This window comes from Neoarius graeffei, chromosome 16, assembly GCF_027579695.1.
Source record: "Neoarius graeffei isolate fNeoGra1 chromosome 16, fNeoGra1.pri, whole genome shotgun sequence".
NCBI lineage: Eukaryota > Metazoa > Chordata > Actinopteri > Siluriformes > Ariidae > Neoarius > Neoarius graeffei.
Window position 1 is genome coordinate 25192562 of NC_083584.1, and position 27626 is coordinate 25220187.

The window sequence follows — 27626 nt, forward strand, 5'->3', positions numbered from 1 at the left end:
AGCCAAATTCTCACTTTTGAGGCCGGTTCATACTGATATGCTTAATTGTCACACCTGCTAGATGAATACATGTAAATATAGGATGCCCACCGCAGCATCCTGCAGAAGGTCCTCCAGACGTGTGACAGTAATGGAGCGGTCACAAATGTATTTCTTCTTCATGGTCTCCTGAATCTTCTTCATCTTCTCTTCTGCCTCTTTCACATCTGCAAAGAACTGTTGAGCAGAGTGCAAAACTGATTTAGCCCTGGCAGCTGGAAAAGGCAGGAATTAAAATCCAGGATAACACTGAAATAACTGTATAGTAGATACCTGGAAGTAGGCAGTGTTCTCTTTGAGGTGAGTCTCAATGCAGCAGCACAGTTGCAGTAACCAGCTCCACTGAGTCTGCAGAGCTGCAGTGAAGGCCTACAAATAGTACAGACTCTACATTATTGTGTGTTCTAAAAGGTGAATTGGGGATGAAGCAGTACCTCAAGTCCTGGTCTATAAAGTAAGTAAGTAAGTAAGTAAGTAATAATAATAAACACTATTTCTGAACTGCTGTCGTCCATCTGTTCTAATACACTCATGCCATAAGCCAGCGATACTCAGAGTGGTGTCTGAGGAAGCCCATGGGCTTGTGATGCATAGTCCATCCTTACTAAAGTTATTATTGAATATTATTATACATACAGGCCACTTTTTCCATGGAATAAAAACATCTATTCTGTTCCCTTCTAGTGGGTTTATTGATAGCATGCAATATTATCATATCGTTTATCCTCCATGTATTATGTCACTCTCCCCAATAGAGAATGAGCATGCAATATTGTTATAATATTGCACGTGGTCAAGACAACACATAACCACACATCGGAGCTCATGCAAAGATCCAATGACAAATCTTTTATGCTGCGCAGAATCATTTCTTTGTCAGCCGGGAGGGAGAGAAGACGAGGCTAATCCAGTGCTAGGTTTAAGCACTAAATAAATAAACTGAAACCGAAGACGCACTGAACACCTGAAAGGCTACCAAAACTTCGTTAGATATTCTTCACGCATATTTACAAGAGAAAAACATATCAAGGACATTGAAAAACTGGAAAAGAGACACGTCAGAGATGGAAAAATTCCGTGCTAGTGAGTGACTGTGACAGTTTGTAAATAAACATGACCGCGAGGTTTGCTTCATTAAAAGCAGAAGATTTTGAGAGAATTTTGGCTGCCAGGTCGCTCCGTTGTGTGTAGTGGTCGATGTTGATTTTAAAAGTAACCAAGTAAATTACACAGGGAAAATAATAATAATAATGCTAGGGTGGCACAGTGGTGTAGTGGTTAGCACTGTCGCCTCACAGCAAGAAGGTCCGGGTTCAAGCCCCGTGGCCGACGAGGGCCTTTCTGTGCGGAGTTTGCATGTTCTCCCCGTGTCCGCATGGGTTTCCTCCGGGTGCTCCGGTTTCCCCCACAGTCCAAAGACATGCAGGTTAGGTTAACTGGTAACTCTAAATTGACCGTAGGTGTGAATGTGAGTGTGAATGGTTGTCTGTGTCTATGTGTCAGCCCTGTGATGACCTGGCGACTTGTCCAGGGTGTACCCCGCCTTTCGCCCGTAGTCAGCTGGGATAGGCTCCAGCTTGCCTGTGACCCTGTGGAACAGGATAAAGTGGCTAGAGATAATGAGATGAGATGAGATAATAATAATAATAATAATAATAATAGGCTTGACTGTGCTAGCATTGGTCTGCGCTAGCATTGGCCTGTGCTAACACTACACCAGCTAGAAGGTAACTGGACTGCCGTGCTAACAGCACCGAGTTGCAGGTAAGCTAGCGTTGGCCTTCGAGAATGCGGATATGAAGTGTGTGTATGTATAATGATGATAATATTGGCCTGCTTTTTTGTGGTCTATCAGATATTATTTAAATATTGGCTGGTGTTGAGTGGTATATCAGATATATTCCATTCAGCTAGCATGATACTGAATGAGTCGAAGACGAGTAGCTGAATGGAATATATCTGATATACCACGAAAAAAAGCCAGCCAATATTATTATTATACATACACATTCCTTTCAGGTGTTCAACGTGTCTTTCTCTTTCAAACTTCTCTCAAAATCTTCTGTATTTAACGAAGCAAACCTGGTGGCCATGTTTGTTTACAAATGGTCACAGTCGCTCATTAGCATGGAAGTTTTGTGTCTTCGACGTGTGACATCATCTTGTCTTGACAACCATGCGATATCATAAACCACATTCAACCCTCATTCTCCATTGGGTAGAGTGACGTAATACATGTAGGATAAGCGATATGCTAATAATATCGCATGCTATCAAACCAAATGAATGAAACCCACTAGAAGGGAATAGAATACATGTTTTTATTCCATCGAAAAAGTGTCTTGTATGTATAATAATATTTTTTATTGTGTTCTTATAGTTATTACCTTACCCGGGACTGAGTCCACCAGGGGGCGAGGTATTGTTTTCAGTGGGGTTTCCTTTTTGTTTGCTTTTGTTAACGATATTACGGGAAAATGGCTGGATCAATCTTCATGAAACTTTCAGGATAGATGGCATTGGTCTCAAATAGAACCTCCAACATTTTAAGGGTCATCCGGTCAAGGTGACCAAAAAGGTCAAAATTGTTTTTGTTGTGTCTACTGCCTCATATAGAGGCGCTAGCCACTACGTCATTGTGCTGTAAGAATGTAACAGTCGCGCACTGCGCATACACATGTTCCGATTAAAATGGCCGGTGAGTGTATACAATTCGGTTCACCATTCGAAATAAACAGACTAGACTAAAGAAATCGCTTTCAGACATGTTTATGCTTATTACAGAGGGAAAGTGCATTCCACTGAGCTCTAGCGCCGGGCCATTTCTGGGAAATTAGAGTTTGGGTCATGGCGACAGCATGTGTATGTCAGCCTCAGTTCGGAGGTTTCTGTTTTGAAAACTGTAAGAGGTAAGAGTAGAAATAATACAAAGTACAGACACTTGGTATGTTTTACTTCTGCGATTTTTAAATTGTTCATTTTTGGATTACGCTTCATTTTTGTGGCTACTGCCTCATAGAGTAAATATATATGCTATATTTACTGTATGGGCATTCATCATAAGTGCTACCAGATGAGGTTTGTTTTGCCTGGCAACACTTGTTAACTATAGAATTAAACTAAGAATTAAAGGGTTAATCGAAATTTTAATCACTCAAAAACAAGTAGGCCTAAAAATTATATCAACTTGGACCCACTGTATTCTTTTGGTGGAAAATTTGTAACTAAAAAAGCTCCATGATGATGATAAATAAACAAAATATCATCGACATGTTGTACACGGGGCGGCACAGTGGTGTAGTGGTTAGCGCTGTCGCCTCACAGCAAGAAGGTCCGGGTTCGAGCCCCGTGGCCGGCGAGGGCCTTTCTGTGCGGAGTTTACATGTTCTCCCCGTGTCCGCGTGGGTTTCCTCCGGGTGCTCCGGTTTCCCCCACAGTCCAAAGACATGCAGGTTAGGTTAACTGGTGACTCTAAATTGACCGTAGGTGTGAATGTGAGTGTGAATGGTTGTCTGTGTCTATGTGTCAGCCCTGTGATGACCTGGCGACTTGTCCAGGGTGTACCCCGCCTTTCGCCCGTAGTCAGCTGGGATAGGCTCCAGCTCGCCTGCGACCCTGTAGAACAGGATAAAGCGGCTACAGATAATGAGATGAGATGTTGTACACATTTGATTATGAATTAATTTTATAAATAAAGGCATTACTGGGAAGTAGTACAGGAAAAAGTTTGTGTGTGTAAATGCAGTTTATACCGATAAGTATTAAACTATTAGTTGATAGCGAGGTGTCTTGCCTCTATAGTGCTCCGAGCTGGATGGCCTTCCTTCAGCAGTTTGTCTCCAGTTGCTTGAACCGTGTTCACTCTTTTCTCCCTCTGCTCCAGATCCCGCATCAGACCCTGTCACATGACCTCTGTTATATGCTCCATTCAATTTCACAGATAACCACAAATCACTTTCCTCTTTTAGTCCAGTTACAGCATTTATCACTATAGCAGACACACTACTGGTGCTTTATAGTCTCCATTGAAAATATATCTTTAGGCGAGTAAGATGGGTCAATCTATAAGAATATAATTAAACTAAAGCCCTTTTAAAGAGGAGTTAGTGCAACACGAGAGATAATGACACCACTGGAGGTATTTATATTTTCATATACAGTACTGTGCAAAAGTCTAGGCACCCTTTTTATACAAAAACTTTGTTATAGATTTCTATTTTATGACTTCTACATTATCAACTCAGTACAAAAATATTTTAGAGTCCAAATGTTTGTTTTCCAGCACAAAATTAAATGTTACAGAAATAAAATGTTTGTATTTGAGCAGCATATTCCATAAGAGAGCACTTTTCAGATTAAAAAAGAAAACATAATGAAGGCTGCTGGGTTTTTGGTGCAAAATTAAGAAGCGAGTGTGACAGTCAAAGTGTCCAGAAGAACTGGGGCTGCTTCTGTAAGATGCTCAGTAAAACATTATATAATAAAGCAAAAAGTCATCTCACACCAAATACTGACTTTGTTTCATTTATTATGGCTTACTGATTACAGTTTATAGTATTTTTTTTAAATGTTGAAACATTTTGTTTCATTATTTTTTACGCTGGGTGGCACGGTGGTGTAGTGGTTAGCGCTGTCGCCTCACAGCAAGAAGGTCCGGGTTTGAGCCCCGTGGCTGGCGAGGGCCTTTCTGTGCGGAGTTTGCATGTTCTCCCCGTGTCCGCGTGGGTTTCCTCCGGGTGCTCCGGTTTCCCCCACAGTCCAAAGACATGCAGGTTAGGTTAACTGGTGACTCTAAATTGAGCGTAGGTGTGAATGTGAGTGTGAATGGTTGTCTGTGTCTATGTGTCAGCCCTGTGATGACCTGGCGACTTGTCCAGGGTGTACCCCGCCTTTCGCCTGTAGTCAGCTGGGATAGGCTCCAGCTTGCCTGTGACCCTGTACAGGATAAAGCGGCTAGAGATAATGAGATGAGATTTTTATGCCATTTTTGATCTACAGCATTTCTTTACATGTGCCTAAGACTTTTGCACAGGACTGTAGATAATCACAAGATAATATCATTATTTGATAGAGGAACTAGTCCTACCGAGTAATTATCCTTCTTGGCGGTCATGTTTGTATTGCGGTCACTCCAGTCATAGTTCACCTCTTCCTCCTCTTTATCGTTTAGCCACATCAACTCTTTAGTGGCAGCTACAACGAAAGCGTGTAGTCCGGTCAGATTGCGCAACCGAGCCTTTGAGGCATTCTGTCAGAGAACAAGGGAGAAAACAAGCCATTAATTAAAAAAAAGAAAAAAAAAGCCATTATAGCTGACACCGATAATGTTTACAAAAATATGCAGTTATGTAGTGAAATGTTCACTGTTCTCCAATCAATCAAAGAAAAGTCTTTGTAGAACTGCATGTGCATACAGCAGAAGACCTACCAGAAGTTTGTTGTACTGCAAGTCCAGCTTGGCCAGGTAATCCCTGTACGCTTGTTTACTGGCAGGGGTTAACTGATTCTGAAGAGACAACATGAAGAAAGACATTATTTCAGGCAGATTTAATTTATTTACAACTAGAAACAAACACACTGTTTGCAGGTCCTTGGGGAAAAAAAACCAAAACAACTTTAATAGAGCGGCAGTCCATAATTATTGACACCTTTTCAGATTTATCAATAAAAAACAATTTTACAAAGGTGAGTTTCAGTTACAACAGTTATTATTGGTTAATTAATCAACCGGAAGACCCACCTCGCCCTTTGATTTTGTCGTCTGATGACACAGCTTGTCATTTTTTTTTAGCACGATCAGCGACTTGAGGAAAACCTGGACGTTATCATCGCAGGTAAGCATGGTGGAAAGATCATGGACATGTTTTTACTTATCAAATTCACCGATATTTCATGATCTCTTTGTCGAAACCTACTTTGTTTCTTACTCTTTCATTTGACAGTCGCCATTTTGTATCTAAACGTGTGTTTGAGAAGTCACGTGAGGTGTCGATAATAGCGATCACTTTCACCGGTGTTCACCATTATCGACACCCTGTGGAATTAAGTGACGTTTACAACTGTTACGGATCGATCTTTGTGTAACATTGTTGAAGTAGATGAAGTACTTTAAAAAAAAAAAATAGTGCTGTGATTTATATATATTTTTCTGATTAATAACAGAATGGGGCGGCACGGTGGTATAGTGGTTACAAGTGTTGCCTGGCAACACTTGTTAACTATAGAATTAAACTAAGAATTAAAGGGTTAATCGAAATTTTAATCACTCAAAAACAAGTAGGCCTAAAAATTATAGCAACTTGGACCCACTGTATTCTTTTGGTGGAAAATTTGTAACTAAAAAAGCTCCATGATGATGATAAATAAACAAAATATCATCGACATGTTGTACACGGGGCGGCACGGTGGTGTAGTGGTTAGCGCTGTCGCCTCACAGCAAGAAGGTCCGGGTTTGAGCCCTGTGGCCGGCGAGGGCCTTTCTGTGCGGAGTTTGCATGTTCTCCCCGTGTCCATGTGGGTTTCCTCCGGGTGCTCCGGTTTCCCCCACAGTCCAAAGATATGCAGGTTAGGTTAACTGGTGACTCTACATTGACCGTAGGTGTGAATGTGAGTGTGAATGGTTGTCTGTGTCTATGTGTCAGCCCTGTGATGACCTGGCGACTTGTCCAGGGTGTACCCCGCCTTTCGCCCGTAGTCAGCTGGGATAGGCTCCAGCTTGCCTGTGACCCTGTAGAACAGGATAAAGCGGCTAGAGATAATGAGATGAGATAACAGAATGGAATGTTTATAGAGTATTTGGAATCCTATTGCAATAAATAGAATTAGACCAGAATTAAATTCCTAGCGTATAAAAATTACATGCTTGAAATATTCAGATTTTTCTATTCCATTCAAAAAAAATTTTTTTTTGCAGTTTGTTGTAAATATCTACCACATATTACAATATCAGTAGACATTTTATATTTTGGTTTGAGGAATGACATGCAACCTTTGACCTGGAGTTTCATGCGGTTACAATGCCAGTTGCCTGCTGACATTTATTGGTAAACGACAAAACTAGAAATTAATACAAACAACGAACGATTAACAAAATGTGATCTACGAAAATACTTAGAAAGCGGGTAGACAGTGGAACAAAAAGATTTTCTGACACAGGTTAAACATTATCAGTTCATTTGTTTACAAATATTAGAATTACTTCCTCATTTACGTAAGCACCGACATCCATATATTTATATAAAAGATATTTTATATCGAATATAAAAGTCTATGTAAAACAAATTTTAAATAAAAACTGTTTCCACGGAAGGCGGTCGCATTCTGCTCTCCCTCCTTTTTTTCCCTGCTTGTGCTCTGTGTCTTGTCTCGTCTGCTGTACTTTTTGAAGATACTCTTCCTGCATTACTTTCTAAACTAAAAAGCATGGAATTGATAAACTGGTCTCCTAATGAAATTGACACAGTTTTCTCGATGAGAAATCTGGGTTCAGGGGAACCCGTTTGTCCTGCCGGAACGTTTGTGACTGGTTACACGATGGACACGTGGGAGCGGTGGTGGGTCGTGTGACTGGCGATTCTTTCTGTAGAGGACATTGAAGATATCTACCTATTCGGAACCATGATTACAGGACTTTTGCTGATTGGATTAGGCATTGCCCTGGTATATCGAGGAAATCAGACAACGGTGACAGCTGTTCAAAGCCCCACAAAGCTGCCCGATATGACTGGAGTGGTGAGCAAAGCTGTTGGCACCTGGACTGTGGACTTTCAGAACTTTAACCACAAAATGGTTATCATCTCGGAGCAGCTTTCAGCTTTGCAAGGAATGTGTTTTTCGGAGACCAATTTGAATAGAATGGACAGATATGGACGAGCGGTGAGGACGTGCAAAGACTGCGTCTGGAAAGACCAAACAATTCATATCTTATCGACATTCGGCGCCCTGAGACAGAACCGGCCTTGTTTTAGGCCGTTGCTGAGAAAACATTTCCCCCTGAAGGTCAGTGCCGGGAGACACTCTCATTCCTCACATTCCTCTCTAACTCTCCGCGGTCGCCATTTTTTACCCCCAGTGTGACAAGCGGGTGAGTGACCAGCGCCTTCACGGCTGCAGGAGCGGACGGCTGCTTGCTTGCGCTGGATTACCTCCTCCCCTCCCCCCCTTACCCCTGATCCCCCCCCCCCCAAGTCCCGTGTTTAAAGTGTACCTGTGTTGTAGTTGTGCTTATGCAAAGTTTTTTTTTTAAATGTTCCCACACTGTATTCCTGACAGGAGCATAGTGGGGGGGGGGGGGGGGGGGGGGGGGTGTTCTTTTTTTTCTTTTTTCCTTATCTCTCCTCATGTTGTGTTTTCCTTTTTATCTTTATCCCTGTCTTCCTGTCCTGTCTACCCTATGTCAATTGTATGTTGTATATGTAAGGACAGGTTGACAGCTAATTTCGCTGGTACATGTGACTAGTGACAATAAAGGGCATCCATCCATCCATCTATCTATCTATGTTTTGTTTAACTTAATACCACATACGGATTTAAAAAAAAAAATCATCATCTGGGTGTCGATAATAGTGGAACGGTGTCGATAACTGTGGATAAAGGTGTTGATAATTGTGGAACAATGCCACGTAATCTGATACGCTAAGTAATCAGGAAATCAACTCATTTTTTTCCAGTGGAAGTTTGAGTAATTATTCATGCACAATTTACGTACTGAAAGTCTTTTCTACTTTTGCAACGACCAAAAATATTTGTAGCTGCAGCTCTACATATTGAGCACAAAATTCATGCAAATATGATCTAATGCACTGTACATGTTAACACTATGCACGTATATAAAATCCAAAATGTAATATATAGACTATCCTAAAAGGATTATTTAAAGGAAATAATGTTATAAATCACAGGCTAACCTAAATAAAGGTGTCTTCAATTGATCTAAACTAGTATCAGCTCTAAACTGGCTGGGTAATGACTTTCACAAGACTGGCGCAGCCACAGCAAAAGCCCCATCTCCTGTAGTCTTCTTAGTCCTTAGCGTAGGAGGTGCACGTAACCGTTCGTTATCTGAGCATAGTTCATATCTTGACGCTACTTGAAGGCATAGAAGGTCAGTGATATATGACGGGGCATGGCCTAGTCAAGCCTTAAAAGTAATTAAAATAATTTGAAGCATAATCCTATAGAGGTTTTTCACCTGACGTCACAGGGTCACGTGACGCCCCGGTGTCCGCCATTTTGAAGGTCAAGCTAGCTAATGTCAACAACATAGCTAGTATGTTACTGGAGCAATGTTTACGTTCAGTCATTTGGATGACTGTTAAAACCTTTCAGTCTCAAGTTTTTTCTTTACTGTATTTACTAGTTTACTGAGCTAGCGCGCTCGGGCAGGCCGGGAACTAGCGCGCTCGGGCAGGCCGGGAACTAGCGCGCGCCGGAGCGCGCTAGCTCCCAGCTTGCCCGAGCGCACTAGCTCAGTAAACTAGTAAATACAGTAAAGGAAAAACTTGAGACTGAAAGGTTTTAACAGTCATCCAAATGACTGAACGTAAATATTGCTACAGTAACATACCAGCTACTGTTGTTGACATTAGCTAGTGCTAACAGCTAGCTGCTAGTACACTGCTACAATACAGACACCGACCCTAATAATACAGTTCTTGGTCATTGCCTGGTAACAGCAAATTTATAACGGGCCATGTCTCAACAGACTAAGAAGTTATTTCAATGACATTTAATAACATTTTGTTTATCCTGAGGACCGAAAGTAAATGAAAATGTGAACAAACCTTGACTGTAATAAGATGGCGACCACCGGCTCCAGGGACGACCCACTGATGTAGGCATGTTACCCAGCCTGACACAAAATATTTGTAGGCATCCAAACTCTTATATGCTTTCAGATCAATACCTGTGTATGGCGATGGGTTTTTAACGACATAGGTATACAGATCATGTGGGATACAGATATACAGGTATACAGATCTAGCGGGAGTCGCCATTGTTGTGATCGCCAAAATGGCGCCATCTACTTGTCGACATGGCAACGGTCACGTGGGTCGAACTCGTACAATACAGGTGACATGTGGCAAAAGCGCGGGGTGCTGGAAATCAATTTAGCAGCTGCATTTTGTATCCGCTGAAGCTTATATATGTGTGTAGCAGGCAATCCATAAAGTAGGCTGTTACAATAATCCAGTCTACCAACGACTAACGTGTACTCGTGCTTGTGTGGACTGAGGTGCAAGATATTTCCAAATGTATCTGATAATAACATAATGTTTAAGTAAGGAATAAAACACTTTTCTGCAATTGATTCTTTTCATATAATAGCACAGCCCGAGTGTTTTATTCCTCTTAGACCACAGCATTATGCCAAAGATTGCAATGTTTTAATGTATTAATTAACAGCCTGTTGTACTTTTATTCATTTTAGTTACATTTAATGCTGTGGAATGTCTGTAGAGCAAATTAGTTCCTGTTATTGCTTGCATTATATATACACATTGCCAGTCAAAAGTTTGTACACCCCTACTCTACTCATTCATTGGCTTTTCTGTATTGTGACTATTTTTTTACCAAAGACATCAAAACTATAAAATAACATATGGAACATATATGGAATTATGTGGTAAACAAACAAACAAAAAAAAGTGTTAAAAACCAAAACGTGTTTCATATTTTAGATTCTTCAAAGTATCCAGCGTTTACCTTGATGACACTTTGCACACTATTGGCATTATCGTAACCAGCTTCATGAGGTAGTCACCTGGAATGCTTTTCAATTAACAGGTGCCTCGTCAAAAGTTAATTAGTGCAATTTCTTGCCTTATTAATATGATTTAATGAGATCAAACAGTAAATAATAAAAATACAGTAAATAGCCCTATTCCACAACTGTAGTAATCCATATTATGCCAAGAACCGCTCAACTCAGTAAAGAGAAACGACATCCATCATTACTTTAAAGGTCCCATGGCATGAAATTTTCACTTTCTGAGGTTTTTTAACGTTAAAATGAGTTCCTCTGACCTTCTTAAGTCACCCCAGTGGCTAGAAATTTCATAATGTGTAAACCAAACTATGCCCAACATTTGAGAATGGCGCGTCAAAACGGCGCGTTCATAAGCTCTTCCCTTTACTACGTCAGCAAGGGAGATGATCCCCACGCCCCCCCTCTGGATTCCCACCCACTGTATGGATTGCCCGCCCAGCTCAAAAGTTGCCACCAAACATGGAAGTTGTGCTGTACATGGATGTGACAACACAGAAAGGAGTCTGTTTTTACTGCCGACGGGAGAGCCCCTGAAGACACAGTGGCTTAATTTTATTTACTTCAATAATACGCTGTCGAGTCTACCTAAGACGGTGTATGTTTGTCGGAAGCATTTTCCTGATGAATGTTTCCACAACTTAGGACAGTACAGGGCAGGTTTTGCACATCAACTGTCATTGAAGCCTGGGTCCGTACCAAGCATCCCTGCCGCATCAGCAACAAACACCGAACAAGTAAGTGTATAACTGTTAAGTCGTTTTGCCGTGTTTTAAAATCGGTGCCACGTTAGCCTTGCAATGGCTACATTAGCTGTGCAGCTAACCGCTTCCTGCAGTTAGCCAGGTACTCTGCGCTACAAAACCAAAAAGCATGCAGCATGCTCTGTTATAATAGCCAATCAAAACAGTTTTTACAAAGACACCCACATTCTTTTTTTAAGTCACTCGTTCATTTTATTTGTTTGTTTGTTCAGTAAAAACCCAAACATTTGTTGAATTTATTTTATTTCCTCGCGTCGCACCTTAATGACGTCAGCGCGCGGTATTTTTCCCTTCGGGGTTTGTTCCCTCTCTCTCGCCATAGTAAGACACCCACATCCGCTTGTTCTGACCCACTGGAGGTAGCGTCACAATGCTGTTAGCCAATCAGAGGCAACACGTTTACATGTCATGAATATTAATGATAAGACCCGCCCCCACCCTCTACCCTTCCCCGCCTCCTGCTTCTCATTCGCAAAACGACGCACTGGGAAAAGCGCTGAGATGGGGCTTTCTCCCAGGAGGCTATATCTACGTGCCGAGGGTTCATTTCGAGAAAGGCTGCGGATATAACATCCGGAAACCTCCACGAGCCCGTTTAAAGCATCAACAAACCACCATGCCATGGGACCTTTAAGACATGAAACGTCTTTTAGTTAATAAAAATAAACAAAAAACATTTAATTAGAAGGTGTGTCCAAATTTTTGTCTGGTACTGTAGTTCCCTCGCAACCTTCTCCGGCATATTCGAACGAGTGCATTAATATAAACCTGTGAAACAAAATGCACTTGGCAATAGTGTCAGAGCTACTGTTATAGAAAATTAGGTTAGAGAATTCACCAGTGATGTTGAACTACCATACAGAAATCTACAATCTCACCTCATCTGCCCGTGCACGGTCAATCTTCGATTTGAAGTCCTCGATAGACTGATGTAGTCCGCGATGGCTTCCCAGATGGGACTCGACAGAGGGCAGGTCTGCGCCCCACTCTGAACTGTCCATGCGCCTCTGATTCTCCTCCACCCAGGCCAGCAGGTCCTGGATATAACGGAGTGTGACTTCATCCAGTTCAGGCCGTGTACGCTGAGGGGACTTCTGCAGGCTTGGAGACATGGATACCTGCGTGAGGGGCACCTGAGTCACTGTCACCCCTGACTTCACACGCAGGTTGTACTCACTGCGCAGGTTTACCAGACGCTCATGGAGACGGTACACCCTGACAGGAATATGTGCAGCAAGTGAATTATTAGTACAGAAGTCAATCTCCATATACACTACTAGTTAAAAGTCAAACATCAATAATAATGTAAAACCAATTATGCTGGAGATTCAATTTGTAAATGTAACCAAATGCACATTTTTAACATAATTTATAAACATTTAACATTAATTTGAAAAAACAAACCAACAAAAAAACATATTTCCATAATAATAAATAAAAGGATACAATAAGCTACAATAAATTAAACTAAACTAAAATAACCCAGATTTGTAGAACAGTTATCACCACATTATTTTCACTAAATCCTTGAAATTATGAATAGTATCTAATAGTGTAAAATATATAGAGGATATTACACGGTTATGCAAAGATATGAAGTTTATCTTCGAGTGGTGAACATATTCATGAGTGAGCGACATGAATGAGTGCTATAATTTTCAACACGAGAAGATAAACTTCATATCTTCGCACCCCCGTGTAATATTCTTTATATTATATCAACACATCCACACACACACAAAAAAAAACACAAGTTAATCAAAAGAATTTTAATTTTGAACCTGTTCGCCATTGACAGTGTGTGTCTAGTCAGCGGGAAAATACTAGGAGTGACATCATCGGAGTGAAATATTGGGAATTATTATACATACAAGACACTTTTTTGATGGAATAAAAACATGTTCTATTCTCATCTAGCAGGTTTCATTCATTTGGTTTGATAGCATGCAATATTGTTAGCATATCGCTTATCCTACAGTGGTGCTTGAAACTTTGTGAACCCTTTAGAATTTTCTATATTTCTGCATAAATACGACCTAAAACATCATCAGATTTTCACACAAGTCCTAAAAGTAGATAAAGAGAACCCAGTTAAACAAATGAGACAAATATTATACTTGCTCATTTATTTATTGAGGAAAATGATCCAATATTACATATCTGTGAGTGGCAAAAGTATGTGAACCTTTGCTTTCAGTATCTGGTGTGACCCCCTTGTGCAGCAATAACTGCAACTAAACGTTTCTAGTAACTGTTGATCAGTCCTGCACACCGGCTTGGAGGAATTTTAGCCCATTCCTCCGTACAGAACAGCTTCAACTCTGGGATGTTGGTGGGTTTCCTCACATGAACTGCTCGCTTCAGGTCCTTCCACAACATTTTGATTGGATTAAGGTCAGGACTTTGACTTGGCCATTCCAAAACATTCACTTTATTCTTCTTTAACCATTCTTTGGTAGAACAACTTGTGTGCTTAGGGTCGTTGTCTTGCTACATGACCCACCTTTTCTTGAGATTCAGTTCATGGACAGATGTCCTGACATTTTCCTTTAGAATTCGCTGGTATAATTCAGAATTCATTGCTCCATCAATGATGGCAAGCCATCCTGGCTCAGATGCAGCAAAACAGGCCCAAACCATGATACTACCACCACCACGTTTCACAGATGGGACAAGGTTCTTATGCTGGAATGCAGTGTTTTTCCTTTCTCCAAATGTAATGCTTCTCATTTAAACCAAAAAGTTCTATTTTGGTTGCATCCGTCCACAAAACATTTTTCCAATAGCCTTCTGGCTTGTCCACGTGATCTTTAGCAAACTGCAAATGAGCAGCAATGTTCTTTTTGGAGAGCAGTGGCTTTCTCCTTGCAACCCTGCCATGCACACCATTGTTGTTCAGTGTTCTCCTGATGGTGGACTCATGAACATTAACATTAGCCAATGTGAGAGAGGCCTTCAGTTGCTTAGAAGTTACCCTGGGGTCCTTTGTGACCTTGCTGACTATTACACGCCTTGCTCTTGGAGTGATCTTTGTTGGTCGACCACTCCTGGGGAGGGTAACAATTAATTTCCTCCATTTGTACACAATCTGTCTGACTGTGGATTGTTGGAGTCCAAACTCTTTAGAGATGGTTTTGTAACCTTTTCCAGCCTGATGAGCATCAACAACGCTTTTTCTGAGGTCCTCAGAAATCTCCTTTGTTCGTGCCATGATACACTTCCACAAACATGTGTTGTGAAGATCAGACTTTGATAGATCCCTGTTCTTTAAATAAAATAGGGTGCCCACTCACACCTGATTGTCATCCCATTGATTGAAAACCCCTGACTCTAATTTCACCTTCAAATTAACTGCTAATCCTAGAGGTTCACATACTTTTGCCACTCACAGATATGTAATATCGGATCATTTTTCTCAATAAATAAATGACCAAGTATAATATTTTTGTCTGATTTGTTTAACTGGGTTCTCTTTATCTACTTTTAGGACTTGTGTGAAAATCTGATGATGTTTTAGATCATATTTATGCAGAAATTTAGAAAATTCTAAAGGGTTCACAAACTTTCAAGCACCATTGTACGTACATTACGTCACTCTACCCAGTGGAGAATGAGCGTTGAATATGGTTTACCATATTGCATGGCTGTCAAGACATGATGTCACACTTCAGAGACGTAAAACTTCCGCTCTCGTGAGTGGCTGTCAATTTGTAAACAAACATGACTTCCAGGTTTGCGTCGTTAAATACGGAAGATTTGGAGGGAAGTTTGAAAGAGAAAGACGTGTTGAACACCTGAAAGGAATGTGTATGAATAATAATAATAATAATAATAATAATATTGGCTGGTGTTTTTTCATGTTATATCAGATATATTCCACTCACTCGTCTTCAATTCGTTCAATGTTATGCTAGCTGAATGGAATACATCTGATATACCATGAAAAAAAGCCAGCGAATATAATTTAATTATGCCACAGTTTTGGTTCTCCATGTCCCGGATGTAGCTCGTATGAAAAATATGAGTGCCGTATTTCACAGTAAAACACTTGTATCTATATACATTGAATATCTATCCATCTATCACACACACACATATACATATACACATAGATATATTAGTGCTGTCAAGCGATTAAAATATTTCATCGCGATTAATGTCGCGACTGTCATAGTTAACTCGCGATTAATCGCAATTTAATCGCACATTTTTGTCACATGAAAAACCATTGTAATTCTCTTATCAGCATAAAAACGTGAATGGGCTTGCTTTGTATTGCAAAGCATAACACGTCTTGACACAGCCACTGCAACGTGAAACCTAAGCCGAACACCGGGGCTAGCAAAAGAACCATGAGCGACGTGATTTACTGCTTGAGTTAGTCTACAACTCAGAGAGACAGGTTACACAGTGACAGTAGGCTTGACATGCTTGATTATAATATAAAGTACACTATTATATTAACTTTAAGTTGTTCGTTGATAAATGTTGCATTGAATCTGATCTTTACTGTTTCAGCTCACTTAACACATTTTGTACTTTTACACTTTCTGCCTGTTGATGCGTCGCGCTGTCCAATCAGAGGCGTCCAAATTTGCATATTACAGGAAGGATTTCTGGGATAGCATTGAGTTTACAGTTCAGAGGGATCTGGCTTCTTTAGACGCTGTCTTCTTAAAACTGAATAAATATGTAAAAAGAGCCAAATGAGCCAGTCTTTTGAACGGCTCTTTTCAAAGAACGGATCCCATCAAAGAGCCATAAATCCCATCTCTACTAGCGCGCCCTGCCCGCGCTGGTTCTTTGGGGGAGGAGGGTAGAGGACTCTGGCTGTGCGGGGCGTGGCATTACAGTCTAGCTGCTATCGGTTTTCTAAGCAAAGTCTATGTTCCAAGTTCCTGGCAGTTTCAAAAGCTTATGAAAAACCTACATCATGTCACAGAGCGTTAATCTCGCGATAAAAAAATTATCGCCGTTAAAATTGAGTCAAGTTAACGTGTTAATAACGCGGCATTTTTGACAGCACTAATATATATATATATATATATATATATATATATATATATATATATATATATATATGACACGCACACACACACCTCGTTACATCTGAAATGATTTTCAACTGTACTGACCTCCTGTACATCTGCTCTGCCTGCAGATGGCGCCCATCCTTCAGCAACTGCACATCATTGAAGAGGAAGTGGATCATGTTCTCAGCCTTATCCAGGTCTGTCTCGATCTCTGCTGCATGCTGAACAGGTTTTCCAGCTCCCAGCAAGCGCACATCCTGCCGTTACGGAAATAAGCGCAGCTTAATATATCTTTTGTTAATGATACGTGCGCAATCATGCACTTTATTGCATCATTTGTTGCTAATAATATTTGCTGTACGTCCTACTACATTCCATTGAGCCCATATTAGTTTGTAATGAATGTATGTTTGCTTGTCTCACCGTCTGCAGCAGTGTCTCCACCTGGTTCAGCTGCTCCTCACACACACCTGACTCCATCTGCACCTTACTGACGACCCTCTGGAGCTGCTCCATACTGCACACATTGCACACATGCATGACTGTGGTGCTCACGACTCTCTACGGTTGTGTTATAGGAAAATAACAAACGACAGGGTGATGCGGTGCAAAGCAGAATTACTGTTACCACCTGATAGAGGATTATTTTCCTAAAACAGCATGCTCTGTCTTGCTGGGATGATTCTAATTCACATTTTTCTGACAAGCTTATATAATGACTGAAGAAATTTTTGGTTAATATTTTTACAGTTCTTTGTCCTTTGAACACTGACATGAGTTTTGTAGTACAGCTAAACCACCAAATGACATCACAGGTTTGCAAAACATAAATACAGCTTCTGACTATAGAAACAACTCCAGAAACTGACTTACATCCTTTTCTGGCGAAGCAGATATTCCAGTCCATGGCTGTCGTTCATAAACGCCATTACTAATAACAGCTACCAGTCAGTTCTTCTTATTCTGTCCTCAATGCTGTGGTACAGCTTGAGCGTTCTTGTTCTCTCACTATCCCTTTCTGACATCTACACTGGCTTCTTTCTCAAAAGCAGCAGACACACTGTCTTGTGATTGGGGGGGGGGATCTAAAAGGTTTAACAGCACGCTTATAAAATATATACAGAGTAAACCTATTTTTCTTTCTTCACTCTAAAAGGCAACAGTGTTTTACTGGTTATAATCTTGCTAGAGGCAACTAAGGGATATTAAAAAGCTTGTAGATTTGAGGACACAAACAAAATTTACTGCAAGGACAGCAAACAGTGCTCAGACTGTCCCGGGTCTGTTTGTAAATTTATAACAAGATGAACCCAAATTAAAATTTTATTCATTACAAACACCGGCACTGCACTGGACTCTAATAAAGCTCATGAAAATTATTTTTAAAATATTTTCCCCAGTAGGGCGGCACGGTGGTGTAGTGGTTAGCGCTGTCGCCTCACAGCAAGAAGGTCCGGGTTTGAGCCCCGTGGCCGGTGAATGTGAGTGTGAATGGTTGTCTGTGTCTAATGGCCATTTTCCACTACCCTTTTTCGGCTCACTTCAGCTCGCTTCAGCCCGACACGGCTCGCGTTTCGACTACCTTAGAGCAGCACGACTCAGCTCGCTTCAGCCCTGCTTAGCACCCAAAACTCGCACGGTTTTGGAGTAGGGCTGAAGCGAGCCAAACCGAGCCGAGTGGGGCTGGGGGCTTGAGCAGACACTCCCCTGTGCACTGATTGGTGAGGAGGAGTGTCCTCACATGCCCACACACGCCCCGCGAGCACGCTGGGATCTGTAAATTACGAGAATTTCTGAAGCCTTATGCGCCTCGCCTCATCTATACGCTCTTGCCAGTATCTGTTGGCGTTGTCGGTGACAACAAGCCACAGCACCAAGACCAGCAACACTAACGACTCCATGTTTATTGTTTACTATCCGGGTCGTAAGACTACCGCTTAAAAGATCACTGATGTCACTGTTTGCGCCGCCTAACGACATCACGTGACGTCTACCCACTTTCGCTAACTCCACCCAATGTGTCCACCCACTTCCAGCCAGCACGGTTCAGCGCGGTTGTAGTCGAAATGCAACTCCAACAGCCCCGCTCAGCTCGACTCAGCCCAACTCAGCCGCGTTGGTAGTGGAAAAGCGGCATATGTGTCAGCCCTGTGATGACCTGGCGACTTGTCCAGGGTGTACCCCGCCTTTCACCCGTAGTCAGCTGGGATAGGCTCCAGCTTGCCTGCGACCCTGTAGAACAGGATAAAGCGGCCACAGATAATGAGATGAGAATGAGATTTTCCCCAGTGTTAACATGCACGACTGTACAGTACCAGTTGGAGCTTGGACACACCTTCTAATTCAATGTTTTTTCTTTATTTTTATTAATTAAAAGTCACTTCATGTCTTAAAGTAATAATGGATGTCGTTTCTTTTTACTTAGTTGAGCGGTTCTTGATATCATACGGATTACTACAGTTGTGCAATAGGACTATTTACTGTATTTTTATTATTTACTATTTCATGGTCTCAAGAAGGCAAGAAAAATTTTTTAAACCCTTTTTTTTGTTTACTACATAATTCCATATGTTATGTCATAGTTTTGATGTCTTCTGTACTGTTCTACAATGTAGAATATAGTCAAAAACCAGAAAAACCTATGAATGAGTCGGGGTGTCTAAACTTTTGACTAGTCCTGTATTTTCCTAACTAGTGTGTCATTCTATTCCGCCATCTTTTCAATTAATTTGCATGATTTTTATAAGTTGAATGCAAAAGGCTCAAGGTTATTCTAAAAATCTAAATGATGCACCGTTTTTTTTTTTTTTTCCATTTTAGTTTTATTTTCATAATGTTATGTGAAGGTACTGTGTGTGTAAATTGTCAGTCTCACCGTTCAAACTCCTTTCTGAGCACTCGCTCCCGCTCAAGTATGGCAACATGGAGTCGACCCCACTCTTTCTCCACATCAATGGGGTGGAAACCGGATGGAACTTTAATCTGACCTGACTGCACTGCGCTCTGTAGATACAAAGATCATAGGTTATGTTATGTGGACATATTAATAATGGTATCATTTCAAAGAATAATTTTTACTATGCAGTGGTGTTACATACATGGTATCATACCAGGCTTGTCGTACTTGAGACCAGGCCTCGGACTCAAGTCCGACTCGTGCCCTAATTTTAAGGACTCGTGACTCGACTTGGACTTGAGCACTGATGACTCGGACTCGTGTATTAACTGCATTCGGACTCGTAAATTTGAGACGAGGACTCAGATTTTTCTTTATTTTTTTGGTAACATGCCAAAATAATTTGGCACAAGATATTTATATTTACATTAATTTTGTACTAATTTCGTGTCACACCTGCACACCTTGGTGCGTGCATCAGACAGGTTCTCGGGCGCACTCTGGACAGCGTGCGCGCCAAGCAGACTCTTGCGCCCGCGCCGTAAACGACTCGCACCTGCACAGGATTAAGGTGCAATCAGCGTGCCTATATAAAAACACTTACTTTGCGAAGTATTGAGTTGCGTTGCTGACATATTACCGAGCCTTATTTCCTTGTTTGGTTTCCTGATCCCTGATTTCCTGTTTCTCGTCTTTGATTCTGCCGAGTCTATGATAGCCTGTTTATGCCTCGCTCGACCTATTGCCCGTTTCACCGTTTTACGATTTTGCCTGCCGTTCTGGATTGTTTACCATCTTCACTTGTATTAATAAACACACCTTCTGCGCTTACATCCGTCTCCCAACCACCTCGGACAAAGAAAAGCGCATTCACCTGTTCATATGTCATGTTCAGGAGCACATTAATGTTAATGGAGCTGAAACAACCACCGTCAAATGGTACAGCTGGAGTGCTGGACTCGACTCAGACTTGACTTGGATCAATAGTGGACTTGACTCAAATTTTTTTAATGACTTGGACTTGACTCAGACTTGAACACTGGGGACTCGAGGTTTAGTGACTCGACTACAACACACGAAAAATGACTGAGCAATTTTTCCAAAGTGAAAAGTATTTGCCTCAAAAATAGTTAAGTTTGCTCTATTTTGAGTTGTACTGTAGAGAGTAAAATTTGGAGGAAAAACAGCTCTATCAAAAGAGTAACTTTTACTCTTTTTCGAGGGGAACCAAATGTTATCTGGTGCAGAGTAAAATTTTCTTCGATTCGAGTAAATTTTACTCAGGCAGATTTCCTGTGCAGATACAGATGTTCTATTAACAGTGCTTTGTAATATGCAATCATGGAATCAATATAATTTGCAAAACTATTTCCAGCTAATAAATATCAAATCTGTGTGTGCATAATACATCGCATGATTTCAATATAATTATACCCGTCTGTGAGGTTTTTTAAAGAACATACCTAAACAAACATCATGAAGACCAAGGAGCTATCAGAGGTTCTGGAAAACCATCGATCAGGATTTATTTAAAAAAAAAAAAAAAACCTCAATTTTGAAAAACCTGGAGTACACCACTGACCACTGAATCCATTATTAGAAAATGAAAACATAAAATGCAACCATGCTTCTGTCTAGAGGAAGGCCATCCACTGAAAGCCAAGGAACCACGTAAGGAGGGCATTATTCAGAAAAGCAACCAAGAGCCAAAAAATACCAATTAAATCCATTTTAATTCCAGGTTATAACACTACAAAATGGGGAAACCATGGCCTAATGGTTAGATGCAGCTTTGGGACCAAAATGTTGCTGGTTCGATTCCCTAGACCAGCAGGAATGGCTAAAGTGTCCTTGAGCAAAGGCTGCACTGGGTATGCTGTATGTCGCTCTGGATAAGCGCATCTGTTAAATGCTGTTAATGTAAAATTTGGGGGGGTGAACACTTATGCAATGCACTGTTAATGCTGCCATGTAAAGATTTTACATGAGCTAGTATAAAATGTTCGTTTATTAAACCTACCACATGCTGCATTGTATATACCGTACCTCAAAAGCCTTGTAAATATATTTCGAGCGATTTTTGTCAGCCTCCTTTGCTGGCAGCTCCATCTCCTTAAATTTGAGAAACTGGCGCCAAAGGACCTGGAATATCAAGATAGAGGGTTTGAATCACACTACTGTACTTAGTTGCATTTTTAAAGATACTTAAAAATGGCTTATAATGAATAGCAATATATAACTGTGTAATAATAAAACACAATAAAAGCATTTGCATGCAACTGTATGTGTATGCCGTGTGCATGTTTGTGTCTTATTGAGCTGGCAATTGGAGACCTCAATTTCCTCATAACTGGTGGGGAACTTGTTCTCCGCAAACACAACGATATGGTGTCTGATCCACTGCAGGAGCATGTTGACCAGCTCGTAGTACTCCTGCCAGCGTAGTTCCAGCTCCTGTACCACAACACAGAGTTTATATTCATTTTATATTTCACTTCACCATGTTTACATTATAGTAGTCTCCATTCTCAGTGCTTTGTATCCATCTTTTTATTTTTGTATTAAATAGAGGAAATGGCGGCACGGCGGTGTAGTGGTTAGCGCTGTTGCCTCACAGCAAGAAGGTCCGGGTTCGAGCCCCATGGCCGGCGAGGGCCTTTCTGTGCGGAGTTTGCATGTTCTCCCCGTGTCCGCGTGGGTTTCCTCCGGGTGCTCCGGTTTCCCCCACAGTCCAAAGACATGCAGGTTAGGTTAACTGGTGACTCTAAATTGACCGTAGGTGTGAATGTGAGTGTGAATGGTTGCCTGTGTCTATGTGTCAGCCCTGTGATGATCTGGCGACTTGTCCAAGGTGTACCCCGCCTTTCGCCCGTAGTCAGCTGGGATAGGCTCCAGCTTGCCTGCGACCCTGTAGAACAGGATAAAGCGGCTAGAGATAATGAGATGAGATGAGATAAATAGAGGAAAACGTAGAGGCTGATGGCTGTACAACTGATGATGTGTTGTTCTCTGTATCATAGCTGAAGTGCCCTTGAGCAAGGCACCTAACCCCCAACTGCTCCCCGGGCGCTATAGCATAGCTGCCCACTGCTCTGGGTACGTATGTGTGTGTGCTCATTGCTCACTTGTGTGTGCATGCATGTGTTCACTGCTTCAGATGGGTTAAATGCAATGGATGAATTTCACTGTGCTTGAGTGTATATGTGACAAAATCTTCTTCTTCTTTAATATATAAAAATATAATAATCTTTGGATTAATAACGCACAATCCTACCGTTGATTATGATTATGATCATCTTTTACTTCTTGTATGTCTGATTTGGGCCCACTTCATGGCCTAATGGTTAGAGAAGTAGCTTTGGGACCAAAAGGTTGCCGATTCAAGTCCCTAGACCAGCAGGAATGGCTGAAGTGCCCTTCAGCAAGGCATCAAACCCTCAACTGCTCCCCAGGTTGTATGTCTCTCTGGATAAGAGTGTCTGCTAAATGCCAGTAATGTAACATGAATGTTGGTGAACTTAATCATTGCAAATGTATGAGTTTTGCTTATAATTAAACTAGCAGGTTACCCAGGGTTGCTCCGGTTTTGCAAAATTCTGGGTTGCCCCCAGACTTCCATATCAAATTTGGTGAAGATTCGTCGAAAAATGGTGATGTTAACCCAAAACAAACAAAAATTTGGGACCCCTTGGGGCCCAAATATGGAATTTCTGAGTTCTGCCAAATTGTGGCTCTCTCCTGTACCTACTTGCCAAATTTGGTGAAACTCTTGAGAAATGGTGACGTTAGCTCAAAACAAACAAACAAACAAACAAACAAACAAACAAACAAACAAACAAACAAACAAACAAACTTTGCTGCTTATTATATAGACGGAGCAGGATTTGATCATCGTTCCATATTAAAAAGAGACTCACATTGGCCTGAACTCCATCTTGTACATCAGGAACTCTTGGCATGACATCGTACAGGGAGGAGACGTATGTAATGATAGACTTCTCATCAGGATGTGGCACATCCACATCTATTCAACAAGAGGAAACAAAGGCAACACCCGGGATTAATTAAAGGCTAGGGTGTAAAATAACAGCAGATATAAATAATGATTATTTTACACACGAGTCTGTATTCAGAGTTAGTTTATCACATTAATGTGACATTCAAATACAAATACATTCAGACGCATTGTGGTTTATAAGTAGTCTTGAATAGCGTGCATTCAAATACAGGAAAGTGCATTGACAATAGGCCCTCTAGTAGATACACACTTTAAAGTGCATATCCTGGACCAAATTATTCATTCATTCATTCATTCATTCATTCATTATCTCTAGCCGCTTTATCCTTCTACAGGGTCGCAGGCAAGCTGGAGCCTATCCCAGCTGACTACGGGCGAAAGGCGGTGTACACCCTGGACAAGTCGCCAGGTCATCACAGGGCTGACACATAGACACAGACAACCATTCACACTCACATTCACACCTACGGTCAATTTAGAACCACCAGTTAACCTAACCTGCATGTCTTTGGACTGTGGGGGAAACCGGAGCACCCGGAGGAAACCCACGCGGACACGGGGAGAACATGCAAACTCCACACAGAAAGGCCCTCGCTGGCCCCGGGGCTCGAACCCAGGACCTTCTTGCTGTGAGGCGACAGCGCTAACCACTACACCACCGTGCCGCCCCTGGACCAAATTAGTTTTTGGGTTTTTTTTTAAATATGAAAGTATGCCCCTTTACACACTCATCCAGAAGGGTAATTTTGCACAAGGCCATCTGTCTACAGCAGAAAAAAATAAAATAAAACGTGTCTGGAAAAATCCCAAGGGAGTCTGGAGCCAGATTCGTGACGTTACCTGCAGCAGCGCCAGCAGGCTGCGAGAGCTTGCACGGTTTCAGTGCACAGCCTGTGTAGACCAAGTTTAGCAGCTAGCGATTTTGCATTGAAATATGGAATTGTCACCTGAGCGCAATGTGGGAAACGATGAGTACTAATCCCATCAAGATTGGTGTTGCTACACCCTCCTATGATACATCTGTTAACCATTTTAATAATTACGTGATAACGTTGAAGAAATTTGCAGAAAACCACCAGGTCGTTTTCTCATAAACAAACCAGCGCTGACGTAGGATTCAGAGGGAGGCGTCCTGCACGCGACGTCACGAAAATCAATGTTTCCCAGGAAATCAAAATGCCAAGTTTTTTCAGAGGCGGACCAATTCGCCTCAAATGGCTCGACTTCAACTGAATTTTAAAAAAAGGTAAAAAAAAAAATTGTACAAAATGCGACAGATATTTGACCAAAGTTTAATATAAAATAGGAGAATTACATTGATCTTGCTCCTGAATTTACCCGTGATATACACTTTAATGTAATACATGGCCCAATACATCCTGACATGCTCCACAGGTTCTTAAAATAATATGATTAGCATAGGCACAATTCTAGTTCTACGTGAATAGCATAACTGACTAGCTGCTTTCCAAGTTCATTAGCCAGCTTCACAGCAATATAGCTAGCTAGCTATGAACAACACAACTTTAACTAACTAAGCTACATTTTTACATAAATGATGTGTTGTCAACTGCTTTGAATATGGATAATTACATACAACACACTTTAAGCTAACTAAGCTAATCTATATGATTCATAAATGATATAGTTTTGCAAACCACTTTCCAGTTTGTTTCCACTTGACAGAGATATGGCTAGCTAGTTATGAAAAACATAACGAGCTAACTCAGCCACCCTTTATCTCTCCATTGTGCAATACATGATATGGTTTTGTGAACTGGGGCGGCACAGTGGTGTAGTGGTTAGCGCTGTCGCCTCACAGCAAGAAGGTCCTGGGTTCGAGCCCCGTGGCCGGCGAGGGCCTTTCTGTGCGGAGTTTGCATGTTCTCCCCGTGTCCGCGTGGGTTTCCTCCGGGTGCTCCGGTTTCCCCCACAGTCCAAAGACATGCAGGTTAGGTTAACTGGTGACTCTAAATTGACCGTAGGTGTGAATGTGAGTGTGAATGGTTGTCTGTGTCTATGTGTCAGCCCTGTGATGACCTGGCGACTTGTCCAGGGTGTACCCCGCCTTTCGCCCGTAGTCAGCTGGGATAGGCTCCAGCTTGCCTGCGACCCTGCAGAACAGGATAAAGCGGCTAGAGATAATGAGATGAGATGAGGTTTTGTGAACTGCTTTCTAGCATTTTAGCCAGTTTGACTGCAATATGACTAATTAGTTATGAAGAAGAACATGATCTGAGCTAACTACACTACAGTTCCTCTCCTTATTCGCATAAATGTGGTGTTGTGAAGTGTTTTTTAGCTTTTTAGCTAGCTTGATTGGCTTGCTAGTGACAAACAACACACCATAAGCTAACTAAGCTACAATTTTACATTCAGTTGTGCATAAACGATGTGGTGTTGCACACAGATTTCTAACTTTTAGCTCATTAGCCAGCTGAACTACAATATGTTGTTATCTATGTTTCTGTCTATTAAAGGGATCCTCCAGTTGATTTAATCTCAAACTTATTTTAAGTAACAGTAGTCGTAGATTTCAAAAATCAAACTTTTCATTTTCAGAGACTAAATAGTGTTCAAGAAAAATGAATCTTCTATAAAATACGTCAGATGGGCTTGACGTATGCAATGACGTCAAGTAGCGGTCGCTAGGAGGAACTCAGCTGTTTATGTTCTTTGTTTACATCGTAGTTTTGCTAGTTTCACAAATATTTTACCGAATTTATCAGTTTTTAAATAAGTATGCCTCATTGTGTAGCATATAAATGCCACAATGATGCGAAAAATTCTCTCTATGGAAATGCGGTTGAGTTCCAGCTTGTGCTTTCTTTTGAGCATTATTGTGGCATTTATGTGCGACACAATGAGGCATACTTATTTAAAAACTGATAAATTCAGTAAAATACTTATAAAACTAGCAAAACTACGATGTAAACAGAGAATATAAACAGCCGAGTCGCTCCAAGAGACCACTACCTGACGTCATCGCATATGTCAGCACCGCAGGAAGCCCATCTGACATTTTAAAGGAAATTCATTTTTCTCGAACACAACTGTATTTGGTCTCCGAAAATGAAAGTTTGATTTTTGAAATCTGCGACTACTTTTCCTTAAAATGAGTTTGAGAATAAATCTGCTGGAAGATCCCTTTAAAGAGGCCAGCTCGCCCTTCCCAGAAGCCTCTGCTCTAAGTTGCAAGTTGTCATTTTTGGTGCCATTAATTTTGAAGAACAATCAGCAACAATGCAGCATCCGAGGCTATAGATCATAAAGTGTAACATGGAATTGAAGATATTTATGAACATAGTTACATTTTAAATTCCTTCCACCGATCCATTCCATTTTCATATTCCATTGTAATGGACCCAAACTGGCTTTGGCCGTCACATGGGCGGCCATGAAGGAAAGAAAACATCAGACATATTGTGTTCAAATCTTTCATATATGACACATGGATGAAGAAAAATTCTGAGAAGGGTTTTGAAGGGATCACTAATAGTGAATTTATGGAGGATTTGTTGCACAGAGATCTAGCGGAGTGGCACTCGTGCGCTTTCAAGACACAGCGGCCCGTATGTAAACAAAACAATATATTTGGATTCTGGGAAGGGTGAGATGGCCCCTTTAACAGATCCATGCTAGCCCACATGTTAGGTGCATATCTCCACCTGCTTTACAATTTTTTTTTTTTTGAGCAACTCCTGTTCATTTTAACAAATTAGGAGTATGCCATTAAGAGAAGAATATTATAAATTTGTCACTGTACTACTCATATTATTTTATTTGTAATTGGTTAATTTGTTCCTACAGGCGAGGTAAACGTGTGCCAAAAAAACCAAACAAAAAAAAACCACGTTGTATAAATAATTGCTCAGCCCCAGGGAATGATCGAGTTTACCTTCTGGATCGAGCAGGCGCGTGACGCCCAGCTCTCTCTCCGCCACGCTGAACGCCTGCTCCAGGTTCTCCAGGTTCGTCTGTCTGTACACCTTACTCATGTCTATCAAATTAGGCCTAAGGCACACACACACACAAGATCAATGCCAGAGCAGGCTTTAGCAGAAAGCAGGAATCTCAACAGCTTCCAAGGAATGATAAAACCGCTAGGCAT

The 27626-nt window shown here is 41.3% G+C and overlaps 1 protein-coding gene across 7 annotated transcripts in view; it reads right to left on the bottom strand.

Moving 5' to 3' along the window:
* The window catches only part of pleca (plectin a), a 327839-nt gene that overhangs the window by 44553 nt on the left and 255660 nt on the right, over nt 1–27626 (bottom strand). For 6 of the 7 annotated variants that reach the window (XM_060942675.1, XM_060942674.1, XM_060942678.1 and 3 more), the window contains 13 exons: nt 27414–27529; nt 23415–23521; nt 21832–21951; nt 21544–21639; nt 19477–19604; nt 17025–17118; nt 16704–16858; nt 12447–12783; nt 5468–5545; nt 5126–5287; nt 3833–3937; nt 313–408; nt 91–216 (listed from right to left, as the gene is read on the bottom strand). In XM_060942675.1, coding sequence (XP_060798658.1) covers nt 91–216; nt 313–408; nt 3833–3937; nt 5126–5287; nt 5468–5545; nt 12447–12783; nt 16704–16858; nt 17025–17118; nt 19477–19604; nt 21544–21639; nt 21832–21951; nt 23415–23521; nt 27414–27529 — 1720 coding nt within the window. Of the gene's footprint in view, nt 1–90; nt 217–312; nt 409–3832; nt 3938–5125; nt 5288–5467; nt 5546–12446; nt 12784–16703; nt 16859–17024; nt 17119–19476; nt 19605–21543; nt 21640–21831; nt 21952–22771; nt 22964–23414; nt 23522–27413; nt 27530–27626 lie in introns of those variants that run through there. The other variant, XM_060942680.1, reaches the window with a different exon arrangement.